The 19,338-nt window shown below is 55.7% G+C and overlaps 1 protein-coding gene across 1 annotated transcript in view; it reads left to right on the plus strand.

The window, feature by feature from the left end:
- Nucleotides 1-1,583: 1,583 nt before the first annotated feature.
- Nucleotides 1,584-19,338, plus strand: part of LOC149342830 (Krueppel-like factor 13) — a 35,622-nt gene continuing 17,867 nt past the window's right edge. The window contains exon 1 of the mRNA XM_089545318.1: nt 1,584-2,186. Coding sequence (XP_089401444.1) covers nt 1,730-2,186 — 457 coding nt within the window. The 5' untranslated portion in view covers nt 1,584-1,729. The remainder of the gene's footprint in view (nt 2,187-19,338) is intronic.

The raw sequence follows: 19,338 nt of genomic DNA on the forward strand, positions 1-19,338 counted from the left end.
TGTTCTGTGTACTCCAGTCGGCAGCAGCATCCAGGTACTGTACCACCTATTTGTATTGTCTGTGGTTTTTAATCGGCATAGGCCACTGAACTTCTCTGGGTGTGTCCATGGACATCAGTTTTGTGTATTACGATTTGTGCAGTCCCTGCTTCGTCCAATATCACATATCTCAAAGCACTCAAATATGGGTTTTTCAGTTGCCCGTAAATCGCCGGTAAACGTGCGTAGCGAACAGTCCCCGACAGCACACGTACAGCCTTTGCCAAAAGTAACCAGGCTCCATGGTTTGCTTCTCATTCGTATAGTAGAGCCCTGGCTTCTCTAAAGATCAAAAAGTTCTTCAAAGGTGAGAACAGTGGTACTCCTTACCATACAGAGATTTAGAGCTTGAGGGCTGGCATAATAGCTTTACTACACGACTGAGAAGCAAACCATGCAGCCTGGTTACTTTTGGCGAAGACTGTACGTGCAGTCTGCAAGCGAGTTAAAATCGAGCACAGGTTGTTCGTGCCTACCAGTGCGGTCCATGCGCACAGACCGAGGTTAGGCCTCTCACAGTCGTCACATTTCCGTTTCTTGTTCGTTGAGCCGGGCGATTGGTGTCGCGTCCTTTCGATGTCGGTGGAGGGACACCCTGTCGTGCCCGAGGCGTCAGCGTGCGATCCTTGAAGGAGGCGCGGCCCTTTGCGCCGGCCTTGCTTGCCGAACGTTTCCTCTGGCCTCAGCATGCATGTGCCGCTGCTCGAGCTCGATCGAGACGATTTCTGTGGCATTCGCACTTTCCCCCTTTCCTCGATCCGGCACATTTGCGGCCGCCCGTTCGGGTTTTAATAATCAGCGAAAGTGAAACTCGTTCGCGTGGTCGGGAAGTTTGCAAAGACGCGATCGACACGCAGGCGGCGTCGAAACACAACTTTCAATCGTGTCCCTTTAAACAAGGATGTAAGTAGCTCCACCGCTCTGTGCAAGGAAATCATTATTAAAACGTGAAGCAGAGAAACGGAAAGGGCGAAACGGTTATCTATGAGTGCTGGAAAAGAAATACGAATCGTTTAACTAGAACTCAATCGTTACTGCGCATGCAGCAGTCGCGCTCGTCCACGTGAAGGGGGAAAAAAATAAAGAGCATGTATAGATTTCCCATCAACCGCGGTCAAATTTTCTCAGCGGACACTCTTCACGTATCCGTTTGCTGCTTTTATTTCGCGCGGTTGCAACGATTCCTACGCGCATAGAGCAGGTAGAAAATCCTTGCCGTGCCTCGCTCACTAGCACTTCGTTTTCACCACCTCTAGCGAATGCTTTTACTAAGCAACGACCAACAACGATCCACAATTCTCTTTTTTTCGCCCCCGTCCCCGCGCGCGCGCGCTCACGCCGAGGGGAGACGCCGCTGCCGCCGCGCGCTCAGGTAACCGCGTTTCGAAGAGCACGCAAGCGCGGTCACAAAAAAAAGCAACAAAAAAAAACCCACAAACAAACCGGAAGCAGTATTAAAGATCGCGTCCAATGAAAACCAAGGTTCGAGCTTACGTCACCTCCGCTAGGTGAGCGCTGGCCACTCCTCCGAAAACCACGAGGGCTGCCGAGGGAAAGTAGCAGATGTGAACTGGCTGTCGAGGGGTGTGCGCCGCGATCTCTGCGCTCCGTTCCCGCGTTCATGTGGCAACGTGGGAGTTAGCGCTTTAATCGTCCACGTCGTCCGTGCTGTCTGCGGTCCCGCGTTACCATGGCGGTCCGTCTCTTGATGGACCCGGACAGAGACGTGAGTCTCGCTGCAGAATGCCTCGTGGCGATGTCCAACGCTCGACCTCGCGACCCGTACTCGGAGTCCGATCGCCGCAGCCCGGTGTCCCTGAGCACGACGGATGGCAGTGACTATGTGCCTGACGAGCCGGAATCTCACTACACGGAGAGCTCTGTGTTCATGATAGCTCGGATACTAGCGGACTTGCAGCGGGTACCTCAAGAGCCGGTGAATTTGCCCGCCGCGAGGCCCAAGAGTACCGCTAGGCCTAAGGTGCGCGGCGCCGCGAACAAAGCGATCGTGGCGGCGTCGTCGGCCACACCCGGCGTCCGCGGATCGTCTTCTGCCCTAAAGAAAGTGCACATCTGCAGCTACGAAGGCTGCGACAAAGTCTACGGCAAGAGCTCCCACCTCAAAGCGCATCTACGCACGCACACAGGTAAGGAAACGGTCGCAACTGAACGCGCATCGTCTGCTAGCGAGAGGCCGCTACGGAGAACCGGCCCCCCTCTTTCTTCTTTTTGCTTCCCGCTTTGTCTCCCGATCAGCTGTGAATCGTGCCTGGCCGTGCTAGCGCGCGCGCTGGCCATCTCTTCGTCCAGCCACTTCGCACGAGCCACTGCAGGGGCTTCCCAGTGCATACTAGCAACACGGAGAGTGGGGTGGGGCTGGCGCCCTGCGTCTCAGGCCGCGTTTCTAACCCTTGGCGCGCTGCGCCGTGCGAGAGGGGCGTTCCTCCTTAGCAGACGACAGAGCGCGACGGGGCCTCTGGTTTCCTTCCGCGGAACGGCGCGATGAGCCGCTTATCGCTCGACACAAACCGCTCGGGCTACTCCTTCCCGTGCTCGCGAGAGAAAGTCGCAAAGCCAACAGCGATACGATAACGTCCGCAGATTAGCGACCCTGCAATCTGGCCGCGTTAATGAAGAGGCGCCGCCGTTTCGCGCGCGCCCGCTGGCCCTGTCGTCAAGGCGTCCTGTCGCGTTGCCTACGTCAGTGATCGGGCTGTGTCGCGAAGCAGCAAGGCGTCCAGGCCGCATTCGGGGCTCCGAAGCATGTTGGGGCGTGCTTGGCCGCCGATCTGGGGGGGGGCTGCGGTGGTCCCCCCCCCCCCCACCCGCTCGCTCCGCGCGAAGCAGCCTCCTCCCAACCACCGCGACGAAACCGAGGCAACGGGTCTGGCGGGAGCGTGCGCCTGGTTGGTGTGGTACACGTACTTGGAAAAAAAGGTGGTTGTTCGAGCGAGGCCAGGCCGAACAGCACACCACTCGCGCGGGGGTCTCTTGAACTTCCCCCGCCCTCTCATCCGCCCAGTGGCCTTCGGGGGAGCCGCGCTCACCGCTGCTGGACGCGACTTCGCCCGAACTTCTCTTTTTTTTTTTTCTCGCCGTCCGCGGAGGAGGGGGCCAGCGATCTTTGTTTTGCTCATAAGTTACCTGCTTACGCGCGCGCGCGCACCCTTCTCCCAGGTGGAGGCGTGTGCGTGGTTCACGGCGCACGCACAAAGGCTGCACGCCGCGTCGTTTGCCTGATCGGCGCTTTTAATTTCGCCCTTGACGGCCTGTCTCCCATTGTGTGTAGTACGCTTCTGCGCCCGCTCTCTGTGCTTCTTCGGTGTTGTTACCAGCGCACCCTTCTCTAGGTGCTTGCGAGTCATCGCCTGTAGCCCCCCCCCCCCCCTTTCCCCTTTATTGCGACGCAGTTTAAAACTCGGCGGCGCAGATCACTGCGCTTCTCTTGGCACCATATTTCGCCTCTCGGCGTGCGCCCCTCACGTCCGTTGAACGTCTATTCTAACAAATGGGCTTGCAGCACAGTATGCGTTAACGCAGCGCCGTCTCCGGCCGACTCCACGTGTTTAATCTAATCGAGTCGCCAGTGGAGACCTCAACGCCGTTGGCAAAGGCGCCTTTGTTGTTTCGCCACGCTGTCTGCCTGCTCGGATATGTGGGCACGCAGACTTGGTTCCATCCATTGTCTCTCGCAAGTGCGCACTTCATCGCGGGAGTGATGGGCCGAGCAGCGTGCGCGCTCACTTGTTTCGCTTTTCTCTGTCTCTTTCCGGAGTTAAAAAGGCTGGGGTCATTTAATGGCAAAGGAAGACCGCCGCCGGCTCGCGGCCTCTGCTTCACCAATACGATAGCAAGAGGGGAATACATCATTGCTGTGCTGCGCTCGAGCTAGAAAAAAAAAAGAATATACAAATAAATAATAAGCGCGATGCGTAGGTTGGCCAGCCGCGGAGGAAGAAAAAGAGCTGTCGTTCCTCGCAGGTCACAAAGGCCGTGGCTTGGGGGGTATCTCCCCTCCTGCTGCTGACGCGTTGCCGACGTAAATGCCAGCGGCAGCAGCATCGGTGCGTCGCAGTTGCGCACTTGCCCAACGTGTGCCGCGATTCACGTGCTAGCGCGCGCGCTCTCCCCTTCGTTGAGGGGGGCCATCCTGCCGCGGCCCCAGACTCCCTGGCGCCTCCCGGACACGTGTTCCCCGACCTTGGCTGTCTCCGCTCGTCGTTCTCCTCTCTACCTCCGCCGCCCCTGGCTACGGCCGGCGCGCATTGAACGGCATGGCCAGCTACCTACCCTCCCTCCGAGTCTCCTTGTTTGAGTTTTTTTTTTCTTTCCTCCGCTGCCATCTTCCGCAGCTACTGCGTATTTATTCTAGGAAGACTTTATTACTTCGCGACCAGTTCGTAGTGGTGGCCTCATTGTTCTGCTGTTCCTGCATGGCTGATGTCGCTTTTTTTTTTTTTCCTCAGAATAGGGTCTTGCGCCTTTTTTTTTTCTGCCCAGCCAACTTCTGAAGCCGGGAAACGGTCGGCGTGGCGCGCATTCTGGAACGTTAGAGATTGCATTGCTTCTGCGGAGGGGCTTTCCCAGGAATTTTGGTCCCCGCAGTGTTGCGTTTCGCGCTGACGAAAAAAAGCAAAAAAAAAAAAATTCTTGTTCCTATGTGAAGGCCTCTCCACCAAGGTTCATTTCAGTCGTCAACAAACGATCTCGAAAACGAACCCCGGTGGTCAGCTTTTTAGAGGCTAGCGCTCCCACATCACCGTCACAGCGACACGACTTCCGCGGTCGTGTTCGGTCCGCGGCAGAGGGAAAAACAAACATGCAAAAAAAAAAAACACTGCGCCGGCTTCGGGGCGCATACGCTTGCGCAATAGGGCCCCCCTTTTTTTTTCTTCGCCGTCGTCGCACGAGGCGCATCTGCGCTGTGCTGGCGAGAAAGCGTGTGCAGCACAGTCCGCGCTGCCTCTTCCGCGTCGCGCGCACACGCGACCCGGGCGTTGATGCGTTGCGCGCGCGTTAGGCCTAAGGTCACGCCTCCTCCGTGGGCGATCCAGAGCACGTGGCCTTTTCTCGCGCGCGCGGCAGCTGCGTGCCAATGGCGCCGTTGCGCTCTCCGCCCCGACCCTGTCGCATCTACGGGGCAGTCATATGTGAGACTTCCCCAAGTTTGTGCCTCCTTGTAGTACTCCCGAATGAGGAGGGGTTTCCTCTGAATGCTCTGCTCCCCTTGGCCGCCACGCTGTACTAGCCACGTGTTTGAAAAGATAGCGCCATTGACCGCTGTGAGCGTGAAGGGTAGGGGTGTGCGAATATCAAATTTTTCGAATACGAATAATTAGTTCCGAATATCGAATCGAATAATCAAGGACAGACGCATTTAATCACTACAAAACATTTATTTGGGCACCCAAGAAGATCACAGTTCAACTATCGATGATTAAATGAACACAAAAGATGTGTGTGACTGCACAAAATGTATCAAAGTCTCGAACATTATTCTTAAAAGAGTGGAAATATCAGAGAAGATGGCTAGTACACAGCATTGATTAAGGCTAGCTTGCCATCAGCACAAAAGCGCGTTGCTGGGATGACGTAAAAGGTGGTCGTGAAGGAAAACCAGCTGCACCACATGGTCAGGCAGAAGTAGTTCCCTTCTAACTGAAACGACTCCTCCAGCCACAGAAATTGCCCTCTCACTTGGCACTGACCTGGCACGTATTGCAAGGTGCTTCGTGCACAGCTCTGACTATAACAGCTTCGCAGGTATAGCCACAAAAAAGCTCACCAGCGCAGTCAGCTACGGCATGGCCCTTGGAGGAAGAAAGAACTTTCCTTCCGTGTAGGCGCCGCCATGTTGTTATGCATCTGTCGATAGGGCTAGCGGACCGAAATGAACGCCGGTGCTCACAATGAATATTCGGCTAGATACGAATATTCGCGTCGGGTCGAATATTCGAAACAACACGAATACTTGGATTTCGAATTGAATTCGAATACTAAATATATACTATTCGAAAATTTCGAATATTCGCACACCCCTAGTGAAGGGCTAAGGCTCGGGAACCGTGCTTGTCGAACACACTTCGCAGTCGTCCTCCCGCATTCGGAGGACAGAACCGTGCTAACGCGAAATGAGAACGTGGGAGAGGTTCGCAGTGGGAAAATAGCGACCTGTCATTTTATTTCCGGTGTAGATGTAGACAATTTAGGAAAAAATTAGTTGATACCGTCAAGAAGCACCTCAGACTGAGGAGTGATAACTTACGGTAGAGAATTAGGACAGTGTATCGACCATGAGTATTATCGGTATTATCAAAGCTTGCTTCGGAACACACGTCCCTTCTCCAGCTTCCGGTTATAGTCTCCCAAGAAGGTCAGTTGAAGAGAGTCTCCCCCCCCCCCCCCTTTTTTTTTGCGTGTATATGAACAAAGTACTTCTTGATCTGTTTGCACTCGAGATGGCTCCCAGTAAGAAAAAAAAAAGTTGCCCACAAGTCGGCCGCTTCGGAAGACATTTTTTTTTGTAATTATTATTGTCGATACGGTTGGTGCAGAGACGCAGCATGCGCCTTTGAAGTGCCATGAAAAAAAAAAACAACAGGACGGGAAATAATTGCGCTCTATAAACAAGGGGAGAAATGAAAGGCTTTTTCATCGTCTAGCAGCTGCGTGTGGGCCGTGATGCGAGGTTAGGAACTGCAGATGGTTTTCGCGGTCTCGCTCCACGCAGAACGTTTTGCAGAAAGCGCGCCTGTTTGGGCCTAATTTTACTAGAGCGTCCACTTTTTTTTTTTTTTTTTCTGGCGACCACTCGTAGCGGCCATATTTGCGCTGGCCTGCCCTGTTCCGATCCATTTGTACTTTTTTTTTTAAAGAAAACTTCCGTGGATCTGCTTACTACTCTGCCAATGCGTCAGCGGGTTCTCCCCCGTGACTTGATCCCTTTGGACCTGCTAGCGTGACATCTCGGGAGGTGGCGGATGAAAAGGGATCAGCAGCCGCTTAATCGGATTAACCGCGTCGGCCGACGCCATTGGCCTCCTTTGAGGGTCATCTGCGTCTTCGTTCTTGAGTCGTGTCCGACTAAATGGCGCGAGCCTCAGTGGAAGGCTGCTGATTAACTTCTTTTGCCTGGACTTGTTTCTGTTGCACCGAAGCCTGGGTGTGCGCATTTCTCCTTCATTTAATCGAGGCCGATATCCATCTTGCGCGTAGCAGTCGAACGCCAATCCCACCGAGCCGCCGCAGCTATTTGGCCAGTGTTCTACATCCTCGAAAATATTCCTGTTGAGCGTGGTTATAACGGAAGTTGAAAAGGGGCCCGGCGATTGCTTCGTTGTAGCCCGTGTTGGCCGAGCTTCCAAGGGGAATAGTCGTTTCTTCGTTATATCCATTATTTCGTTATAGCGAGGTTTCGACTTTAATGGAGCCCTTGCGGCTTCCGTAGAGGTGGAAAGCTCTTGAAGGGTGAGGTCAAAGCTTACCCTTAGCCCTTAACTTACAGATATTGAGTTTGAGGGGTGCTCCAGTATGCTGTCGAGAAGCAGGCCATACAGCCTGGTTACTTTATGCAAAGTCTGCAGGTTTCCGCTGCAATGCGGAAGTGTGTACTGACGCCGCAGCAGGCAGTGTCTGGGTTTTCGGTAGCCATCTCCCTTGCTCTTGGCACGCTGTGTTCAGCCAAGATGGACAGCAGGCCCATCTCGCCGGAGGTGTATCTGCGAGGAGCGGGCAACGGTCCCGACGTCGACATAGTTGCGTGCTCAGCTTAGGCGGGTCGAGTTCTCCAGCGCGGCCACCGCCACGTGCTCGAGGAGCTGCGGCGGCGGTGGCCGACGCAGCACCGCTTTCTAGGCTCTTGTGGAGGGCTTTATCGCCGCCTCCCATCGGCTCCGAGCCGATTGGAAAAGTACTCTCGCCGCAGAAAGAGAAAATTAAAAGGATGCTGCAATGCGTAGTGTTTGGAATAGCCATTTGTGGAAAAAAAAAAAAACGTATTGCTGAACTATGTTTCATTATATAAAGGATGCGTAGTGTGCGGAACAAGGAGATTTAAAAATAGACCTAGCAAAGAAAAACCTCCTGCGTATACATCGAATGACATTGCTGGGGGACTCGCGGCTTCGAGTCGTAAAGCCAGGGCATGCGTCTCGGTTCGTATTCTCCCACCGTGAACTCGGTGAACCTCTGCGTCGTCACTAATTACTTACGTCCGCGAGGTAGCCTCTGTGCGGATGACGTGCACTGAATTTTGCAGCGGCTTCTATTTTGGACGACCATGGGTGGGCAAGGTTGGGTGTTAATGAGGAAAGCAATGGGAGCAGCAACTCTCTCCCCACGTGGGGAACCGCGCCGTGCGGAAACGTGGACGATGCCGGGAGAGGCGCGGACGAGTCCTTTTAGTAATGGGCTTCCAGATTTAATTTCTACTACCTGGAGGTACTTCAATACGCACTGGCTTCGCAGAGTTTTCGGGATTCGATGCCGCGACCACATGCCCAACAATGAGCCGCCGCGGCGGGTCGAGAAGACCAAGAGTTGATTTGGGGAAGAACTTGCGCGCGTTTGTCCGTTTACATGTGGCCACTTGTTGCTGCTTCCACTGCAAAAGCTACATGTGGCGCTATCTCCATCGTAGCGTAAACTCTACCGACGACCGCGAGACTATATTCGGGTTCTGCGGTTCCAAAGCTGCAGCGTCGGCTCTCTTGGGTGCTGTGGATGCCAGCTGAACCGGCCTTCGCAGTGGCGAAGAGGACAAGGAGGGCTTTGAGGTTTTCCCGCTCTTTTTGAAAAACATCGCAGTGATCGACTTCGTCCGCTGTTGTGGATTGCGAGCGCTAGCGTGGAAAACTCGAGAGAGTGGATCGGCGGCAGTCACTTTGTGTGACCTGGGGGGGGGGGGGGGGAGGGTCTCTGCCGGTGTCATAGCGTCCAGCCGACGTCTCTCTCCGAGCGGCGGCGATCTTTCTCCATCGGCGCGCGAAACATTATCTCCGTAGCGGCCGCCGAGAAGTCGTGCGAACAGCCCGACGACGTGGTCCGATGCGATCGGACGCGGGTGCCGCAATTCCTGCTCTCGTGTAGCGAGCGGGCTAGTTTCCGCGTGCAGCCCCCCTCCCCTGGACACTTCGTCGGCGCTTGGCTCGCGCCCAGGAGCGGAGCGAGCAGCCGATAAAAGGCCTTCCCCTTTCTTTTTTTCCCGACGACGTGAACGCTCTCGAGCGATAAGCTTAGAGAGGGAACCGCCGGCGAGACCACCGTCCCCGGATAAGCGCTCTGACGGCTGCTTGCCGCCGGCAGCCCCGTCCGTGACGTGCGACGCACCCTTTGCCTTCTTCCAGAGCTACCACACGGAAAGGGGGGTGGGGGGTTGGCGCCTCCGCGCGCAGCCTTTCCTTTCCGCTAACGTGCTGCCACGGCTAGGTGGGAAGAGGCGCGAGATATGTCGTAAACGTTACATTCCCAGGGGGCGTTTTGACGCGTCACGCTTGCGAGAATACCGTCGGATGAACAGTACAGCCTAGGTCAAAAGCCTTTTAGACCACGGGGATTGCACTATGAGGGCTATTTTATCGGGTACTCGCGGCATGCCCCTCGAGAAACTTGTAAAAGTCGGGTTTTGGTCGGGGACGAGTTTTCCTCCCTACTATTCCGGCGATTTGGTTGGAAGTTCGGGTTTTAACTGTTTGAAACACGGCCCGAACTGCACCCTGTGGCTTGGAGGCTTTTGACTGAGTCTGTACTGGTGTAATTGTGCTGTCCTTGCACTTTGTCGCAGGGCAAACTCACGTCTCCGAAATCCGTGCTTTCATTTTTAGCCTGGATAGGACTCTTTTTGAGAATACAAGGAAAGGGGTCAAGTGCTCCTCCTTTTTCCTGAACGTAGCGTGCTCGGGAGTTTCCATTCCTCCAAGTGCGACTAGCAATGCCCCCCCCCCCCCCCCCTTTTTTTTTAGCTCCACCCGTGAGAGGCGCGGCGCATAACGTTCTGAACCATATGTGGATTTCGGCGCTCTCGTTTGCCGCATGTGGTACTACGCTTCGGTCAGGCTTTTAAGTTCCGTTCGCGCCGACCTATCAGTTATTTCGCTAAGCTGGTTCGTGGTGCGCTTTAGCGACGCTCTGCTGTCATCGGCCGGCGCCTGTTCTGCGCGAGTCACGGCATCCGTCCGCGAGTTTTTTTTTTTTACCGAGTGTGTAAAGGTAGTGCGGGCATCGTTCCCGTTGTATGTGCCGCAGAAGTGGCGCGGGCCCGCAACAGATTGTCTCGCGAAGGGATCGTTTTTCAAAGAAATAAAACTGAGCGCTTCCGCTTTACGACGCCGCGCGCTTTCGCCGATCGGTTTTACGACTGGAGAGCGCCCGCTTTTTTGAGCCCCTCCGGGCCCGATCGGGCGCGTTCGGAGAGCCGCTTGAAAGCGATGACGGATGTGGCGGTGGCAAACGGTGGTTGGTTAGGGCTTTGTTATGGTCACCGTTGTTTCTTAGCCAGCTAGGACAGAGGGCCGAGTTTTTAGCTCTTTCTGGTTCAACGCTGCAATTTTGTCCGCTCGATTACGTCGTTCTCTGACGATAAATGTGTGAAAGTGTTATTGTGACAGATAGTGTGTGGTAAAAATGTTGCCGTGGAAAACATTTGGTTCATGAGGTGTTACTAGTTAATTAATTAAATGCAAAAATTACCAGACGTCAAAATAGCCTCGGACGTCGATATAATATATGGACGTTTTGCTTTCGCATTGCTCCAATGCTCCAACACAACTGCGCTTGTTGTGTTATCTTCTTGTCCTTGTCTTTTTGTGCGCAGTACCCCCCTTGTATTCACCATGATTGACCGACTAGCCCAACAACGTACGCTCCAATGCGGATCGCTGCAGTTTTTATCAATTCGTTTATAGTGCAAAGATTGTTCGCCACTCTGGTTCGTCAGCGCCGCATCGGAAAGAGAGCTTGAGCATGCATGTCGCCCAGAGCGATCGTCAGTCTTGCCTCGCTTCACCCGTGCAGAGAAAACTGTCACGCCACCGTTATACACCCGAGGCTTTGTCGAGCGCCTGAGAGGACACGCCCACTGCTATCAGGAAGCGCGCGGCATTTTTGTCCCTGTCCTCTTCTGTGGTGGGTTCGCGCATTTCGAACCGCTTCCACTTCGGCAACCCCCCCCCCCCCCCCTCTTCGTCCTCCTTCACATTGACACTCAGGTTTCTAGCTGCGGAACCGAGCGCACGTGTTGTGCGTGAGGGGGAGGGAGATTCTGTGTGCACATCGCAGCTCACGGTGCCCCTCCCTCGTTTCTTCTTTTTTTTAGCCCGCTTCCCTTCCGTGGAGCTGCTCGATAATAGAGACGTCATTTTGACGCCGCCACCTGCCGCCGCACCCGAGGCGCGCGAGCAGTCAGTCAGCCGCCCATTGTTTGGCCGGCGAGCCTGTGGTGTGTGTAGGCCGCAGTTCGACCCCCCGATGGCGGCTGCGGCTTTCGGGCTGCCACGAGCAGCTCCGGCGCGGTAGGCGAGGAGAGAGAGTCCACGCAGTGTTCATCACGCATCCGCAGCGTCCATCATCCGGATTTATCCGCGGTTCGGCTCCCCCCCTTCTCTCTCTTCAGAGCGCGTGCAGGGGGAATGGGCGGCCACTGCCGTGCTGACTGAGGCGGCGGCCGCGGAAGGGGGAGGAGAGAAGGAAAAGGCAGCGGCGCCTTGCGAAACATTCCGCGCTGCTCTCGCGCGCACACCGTTTGTTTCGGAAGCAACTTTTTCTCTCGTCGCTTGTGTGTGCTTTTTCTTTCTCTCCTCCTGCTCTCCACCGCGGTGCGGCCGTTGCGAAGCGGGCGAGGCTCCTGTGCCGTGACCCACTTTGCTCGTGGCAGGTAGCCATTGTTTCGTCGTCATCGCAGTCGGTTCTCTTCTCGCTTCTGCATCGGGGCGCCGGTCGTCCGTTTCTTTTCTTTTTTCCCTTCTTCCGTGGCCGACCCACGCGCGCAGCCATGTTCTGGACTCTTCCCGGTCCCCCCCCCCCCCCCCTACCCTTCCGCCCGTTTCCTGTATATCGGCCCGCATAAATCTCGCCCGCACCAAAAACGCTTTCTTCTTCTCGCGGCCCGAGCCAAGCCGGTCGTGGTCCGAGCGCTCGCAGCGGGCGGTGTTTTTCTCTGCTTTGGGCCGCGTATCTCACGCCTCCGCTTGTCGTTCGCAGGCATCTTCCTCGGCGCCGTGCTTATATTCTCCTCGGCGCCGCCACTGCCGATTCTTCTTTGGTTATTCTCCGCGCGGTATTGATATGCTTTCCCGCGGCTCTCGCCGGGCCGTGTGGGTTTTATTAGCCCCGCACCTGGCCCGTGAGGAGTGCTTTCTTTGTTTTTATTTTCTGCCGCTTACCGTTCTCTGTGAACCCTTCCCCCCCTCCTCCTCCTCCGCGGTGTTTTCACGTGCTAATCAAACGAATCGGCTCGCTTTTTCTTCTCTTTCCTCTTCATCGGTGAATTTCGGTTTGGTTTGGTTTGGTTTATGGGGTTTAACGTCCCAAAGCGACTAAGGCTATGAGAGACGCCGCAGTGGAGGACTCCGGAAATTTCGACCACCTGGGGTTCTTTAACGTGCACTGACATCGCACAGTACGCGGGCTTCTAGAATTTCTCCTCCAAAGAAATTCAACCGCCGCGGCCGGGATCGAACCCGCGTCTTTCGGGTCGGCAGCCGAGCACCGTGACCATTGAGCCACCGCGGTGAATTTCAACCGGCAGAGGTTCTCGAATCTCACCCTAACCCCCTTTTGCACATCTTGCTTTCCGTGCCGCCGCGGTGGCTCAGTGGTTATGGTGCTTGGCTGCTGGCCCGAAAGACGCGGGTTCGATCCCGGCCGCGGCGGTTGAATTTCTTTGGAGGAGAAATTCTAGAGGCCCGTGTGCTGTGCGATGTAAGTGCACGTTGAAGAACCCCAGGTGGTCGAAATTTCCGGAGGCCTCCGCTACGGCGTGTTAAGATCGGCGTTAGCAGGAAGAAGCCAACACCCACGTTTCTCCAGGATGGTTCCGAGAAACCCCTGACCATTCGAGGACGTTTGCCACAAAGCGTGCTGAATTGACCGTGAGGCGAGGGGAAACGTACATTCCTGGGTCTCCGAGCAGGGCCCACAAGAAGAACTGGACACAAAAGCGCCGAATTCCTCAGAGTCGGCCCACGTGTGTAGAGACATGAGCAGGTGGACCTTGCCTGTCCCATTTCGCAGTAAACATAGGTAGCGGATGTCAAGGGCCCTCGTCACTGTGGTTCTGCGTACCGAGCATCGAGGCGGTTGGCGGGGATCTTCCCCAACCGTCGCGAATGTTCCCGTGGACAAAGGACCACTTCCGTCCTTTACTCGGCCTCTCATTCCGACCTTTCGCGACGGATGTCATCTGACGGACAGGTGTCGGCAGCCCGGGGGAGCCATTGGCAAGTCCGAGAACGCCGCATTCCGCTGTCGACTTTCCTCGAAAAGCGTCTTCCTCTCCCAGGCTCAACACGTGTCGGGAGTGCGTCCACAAGTGCGGCGGTGTGAGTTTGTGCCCACGAGGGAAAGTTTCCGGCCACTCCCACCCTGGCGAGGACGTCATCAACCTAGGGAAACTAAGGAAGACGGATGATATAAAACAGCAGCACGCCGGCAGTGGTGGTAGTGACATCTCGCCAGTCACAGGCCCGTGCTAATTTCCTTTCCATTTCTTTCATCCTCTTACTACTTACTTACGGTCGAAGCAGTCACAGAGTAGCACTTTCCGATCTTCATTCATGTAAATATGTAAATAAACTCAGCCTTCTTTCGCCACCTTCTAACTCCGTCGCTAAGCGGCATTCCTGTCCTTGGCGTGGAGGTGGGAACGGGCGTTGTGCTGACCGTGGTTCCGTCGAGCCGCGACCCCGAACCTCGTCCTCAACAACTGGTGGCAGCGGTGGGATGCTACCTCGCCTTCAACTGGCGTCTCTCATAGCCTTAGTCGCTTTGGGACGTTAAACCCCATAAACCAACCAAGCATCTTGCTTTCCTTCTTTCTTTCTAGGTCAAAAACAAGCCCTCGTTGGCCGTAAGCTAGAACGCGCGGTGCCTAGCTGCCGGATGTTCGGATTTCTGCAGTGAGCATGGGTTCGGCGCAGTCGGGTCTGCCGCAGCCAGTCGTTGGCGTCCGTATTCCCGCTTAGATTTAGCGGGCTCCAGGGAGAGCGCGCTCGTTTGAATGAGCGCCCGCGAAGTGCGGAAGGAGTTCTGTCGCGACGCTTGGCCGCGCACGCTCCGTCGGGAAAGAGAGCTCGCGCCCTTCTTGGGCCGAGTTGCTCTCGCAGCGCGCGTACTTGGACGTGACTGGCGCCGCGCGCGCTCGGTGTGCGTGTATGTTACAACTGTGTAAAGCCCCCCGCGGGCGAGTGAACCCGGCCACATCGTGTGCTCGCCTCGGCGGCGCGCGGGGATGGAGAACGGCGACGGGGGGCTGTCTCTCGGGCCCCGCGTACGACTGCTTGCACGTGCTTCTACAGAGCGCGGTGTAGTGAGTGCATTCGCCGCGTCGTGCTGTTCCGAGTCGCGGCGTGGTGTGCTCTAGTTGCTGCTGCTGCTTGTGGACGCCCCCAGGCCTCCAAGAAGCACCCCCCCCCCCCCCCCTCCCTCTATCTCCTTTCCAAGTAGAGGTGCACGCACCTCTTGTTCCTCCTCCTGCTTTGCCTGCGCTGCAGCGACGGACCTCCGGGAGAGCGGTTCCTTTCTTCTGTCTTTTCCGATCGTGCACCGCCGCCCTCCTCCACTTCTTCATTCGTTTCTTCCTGTTGTCTTTTTTCTCCTTCCGTCCGTCCTCGCGGCTGTCACCGGCGGCCTCGGGCCTCCCCCCTCTCCCCTTTGTTTGGTGGCCCGTAGCGTTACTAGGCGCGGGCCGACCGACACCCGTCCGTTCGCGGTTCCCGGGAAAGGCGGTCGCGTGGGCGTGATACGCTAGTTTGTCGCCGCTTGTTCCTGGCGTCATTGGACGAGCAAGCGAGCGCCTCGCGGAAAGAAGCCCCGCGCTGTGTGCGGTCCGCATTGACTTTAGCGGCATCGTCGTTCTGGAAGCGCCCCCCCCCCCCCCCCCCCCCTCTCCAAGAGATGCGACGTCTTCACTGGAGCCGTCGCATAGTCGCATCATTTCGGCTGCGATTGGTATACACGCGTGTGTCGAGTCGGGCAGCGAGCGTGATGAGAAATGAGCTGGTGTAACGCTATATCTTCCCTTGAATTCTGTACCGTTCGTATCTCCTTCACCATTGACTGGCCGGGCGCCCCTCTGACCGCGGTCAGTGTACCAGAATCACGGCGGAAACCCGGGCAATCATGGAGGAAGGAAAGCTTAGAGAGGCCCTCGCTGTCCGAGCTGCATGACAAAAAATGTACCTAAAGCCGCGTGTTTCCGCAATGACTATACTGGTGATCTTTGGCTGATGGGGCAGCCAATAATGACGTTAGGAGCAGTGCCCTGAGACGGCGCCCAGGTAGCGAGGGGGAGCCCTCACTTTGGGGCTTCAAAACTTTTGATGCAACGGCTTCGCCGAAATTCTTTCCTTCCTCCATATGCGTGATTCACCGTTCTGGTGCCTGTGACGCCACGTGTCAACCCTCTACGTAGCCCCGGGGGGCGTGGCTTCGTTCGAGCCAGAGCCCATCGTCTCTGTCTAGAGGCAGTAAATGAAGGGTGAAAGGAGTAACACGAACGGAATCGTGTGGCGTATTCCAAACGGCGGAAAACGGCAGTTTATTGTATTGGCGCAAGTGCGGAGGGGGGTAACAATTTCAGAAGGGGACTGCACACAAGTGGGCGTGTCTTGCTGGAGAACTGTGTGTGTGTCAGAGCCGCTGAGAAACACGCTCCTAGCTGTGTAGGCTTGGTTTATCGTGCCACCAGGGCTGCTGTCGGCGATAGCGCACCCCTAAACTTGTTGGAATCACCGAAGAACTAGCAGCGGACGACCGCGCGATTATTCGAACAATGCCTCTTTATCGAGCCGACCTTCGCTTTCGGCAGCGGCTTTTTGCGATTGCGGCGTATGATTTTTATCAGCGGGGACATTCTGTTTGCGCTGTTTGATCAGATAATGCAACTGTCCTTTTCGTTTCACTCCTTATCATTAGGCGGGCCAGTCACGGTTGTTTCATCTGATAGGAAGAAATGAAGCGATGAAAAAGGGAAAGAAAAAAGGTAAACAAGCAGCGGCATTGTCCGGACTCGTTTAGTTCCTCGTTGTATTCGTGTTGTCAAACTCGGAAGGGCCTTTGCGCAGCACCTGTGAGGCCTACCAGCATTGCTGATGTTCCGAAGTGCCAGGGAAAGGGATATTGTTTGCGCAGTGCCGTCTTGCTCCAGGGACGAATTTAAGGGAGAGGAACCGCGATGGTTAGAGACACCTCTCACCCCCCCCCCCCCCCCCCCCCCCTCCAACAATTTCCCATACATCTGCTCCTGATTTGCGCATGTTACGTCCAAGCGGGTCATTTCTATCGCTGATCTCACTTTCTCTTCCCTGTCAGGGACACCGCGTTTCGATGGAGGCGAAACGCAGAGGCTGCGCTTGTAAGCTGAGCGAGCGATGTCAGCGCACGTTAAAGAACCTTGCGAGGTATAAATTAACTGGGACCCTTCACTATAGTGTCCCTCATAACCTAGGAGACGTTCCGAGGCGTTGAACCCCACAATTAATCTCCCATTTTAATCGCATTGTAGAACGACCGTTGCGGCTGTTATTTTGATTCAAACATGAACACTAGAACGTGTAGTGAGCATAATGCGTTGAGAACCTCCGGTTCGCAATCGGGCGAATCGTGCTGTGCGCTTTAAGCCGCGTTGATGCCACGGACTTGCCGTTACGCTCGCAGTGCAGACAACTGTCTTCTCTGGTTTTCTTTTCTTCCTTTTCGAGCCATTAAGGGCTTCAAAGCCTGCTTGTGACATCACTCGAGAAGCATGTTACGATGCCTTCGCACGAGTGCGGCATGAACTGGCCTGGTTCAGAATACAGCGACCGTAGCACAGTGGAATTCGGTTGATTCGAACTTCCGGTTAATTCGGACAATTGTTTGTTGCCCTTCGAGGTCGAATTATTCGCAGTCGACAGTGTACTGTCTGTAGAGCATCGCAGGCAGCTGTCGCCTGAGAAAAAGGCATGCTCCGTGGTGTCACCACACCCTTGCGGGTCACGACACACTTTGTCAGCGTTTGGTCTGAACGAAGCCCGACGTGTGCAGCCCTTGTTGAGATCGGTGAACACGGGCATGGGAGGAACTCCTAGCAGACATGAGTCACCGTGAAGCAATGCTGCGGCAAGGACTGGCGACGGCGGAAGCAGCGGCGGAAGCAGTGGCGACGGCAACAGCGGCGGAAGCAGCGGCGACGGCGTCAAGTTGCAGATTCTACCATCGGGTCGCCGGACGGAGTGTTGTCAAGCTATTGCTGTTAATTGAAAGACGGCTGTATCCTCGAGATAGGTCTTGTTTCGGACGAACGCGGGCGTTCATTCACCTGCCGGGATACTGCGGGAAATTCCTTTCCCATGGAGGCAACGAACAGAAAGAAGACTTGCCGAAGTGGTCAAATTGACTCATCAGTGCTTGATGTCTTCTACCCCATTTCCACCGAGAGAGTATCAACACCGCCCCCTGCCGTGGGTGGTACCACCAGTGTTCACAGCTGCCCACCTGATTGGACTTCGATCTCCGAAGTTTATGCCCCAGTCAGGGATCTGGGGAATACGAAGCGTATTTAACGGGATATTGTTTTGTGACCGAGGTTCTCCTATTTCGGCTGTAAATATGTACGAATAAACCTACTGTACAGTTTCCTCCGTAAGGGAGTTTGACACCGTCCTTCGGAGCGGAGACCTGCGGGGCTGAACGAGGCAGTCAACCCTAGGCTCCCTCCGTCTCCAATACCCTGTACAGAGGTGGCGTGCAGCAGGGCCCTGGGCAGGCGTGGCGTCGTCTGCGGTTGATGACTTGGTCGTTGCGACGAAAAGCGAAAGCGGCCCGTCTAGGGTGCCTGCCGTCTCTAATACCAATGAGCCGCGTAGCATCGGGCGGCAGCAGTCGCTTGCCAGCGCCGTCCTTATCGAGCGCAGCTGTGCGCGCGAGGGCTGCAAAGTGGGCGTCGTCCGTCGGCGCAGCCGCGACGTCCCGGATGATAGCGTCTCGTGGTTTGTTGAGCAATGCTGCCGAAAGAACCAACCTTCCATCCCCCCCCCCCCCCCCCCCCTCCTTCTTGGTATACAACGTTCGCTGTGCTCTGTGTAACCCGATGTTGTTCGCGGCACTGTTTTCCCTGCAGGAAAGGGTCTCTGCGAACAGCCTCGTTAGAGCGAAGTTGCTGGGCGCGTTTCGGGGTGGCACGTGGTTCAGTTGACCGCTTAGCGCGCGATGATTATTTCAACGATGCCCTGAAAACGCTGTTACTCGTTGCTGACGTTGGAACACCACGTGGCTTGTGTTGTTTCGCGGACCTTACCTCTTGTTTGCGAGGTTTTTGAGGTTCAGGAGCCGCGCGCGGACGATATGAGGCACGCCAAAATGAAGTGTTTCGGATTTATTTGAGCGATTGTGGGGTTCTTTAACGTATGCTGGCATCCTTTCGTTCTTTTCAACGGGACTGCGTTGGGCTCGACGGGGCTCGACGAAGAGCCGGCGCGAGACACGTGTTCTGCGCTGCCTTGAAATTCTCGCATTCTCCGTCGAGCTGTCGCAATAGTAGTAACTGTCTCGCGTTCGAGCTGCTGTCCCGTTCTCTTCTTTTGTTGCTCCGCTACACGCGTGACCGTGGCACATGTTGTACAGCTGGGCGCGAGTCTCGTAACAAAGAGAATTAACGGCGCTGTCCCGTTACGCTTCCCGTCGCCTGGATGCCGAGCTGTCTCCGGCGCCCCGCGGCGACGCGTCGGGGCCAGGAAACGCGTGCACTGTGCTCGCGCGGGATTGATCGCGCCGCATTAAACTGTCTTCGCGCGGTAGAGGGAGGTCGTCGAACACTGCCGTTAGCGTAGCGTTTGACGCTGCCCGCCTGTCGTGCTTAGCGTCGCTCGCCGCTGTTTAACCTTGCCGCCAGCCGTGTTGCGCCGGCGTATTTTTTAGTTCCCGGCTCCCCGAGTCCCTTTGTGCTGCCAGTCCCGTATTATTGAATATTACTGGTTCGCTAGGCGCGAGTGTATCTTTTCGCCCAGCGGGGCGCTCCCGTTTGACTTTCAAAAACTTTCGTTCTATTTTTGTTCGCCTATCGGTCTGTTCGCTGCTTCCATTTTCTTTTTCTGGGAGCGACGGCTT

This window comes from Amblyomma mixtum, chromosome 5, assembly GCF_055824585.1.
Source record: "Amblyomma mixtum isolate Tamu chromosome 5, ASM5582458v1, whole genome shotgun sequence".
NCBI lineage: Eukaryota > Metazoa > Arthropoda > Arachnida > Ixodida > Ixodidae > Amblyomma > Amblyomma mixtum.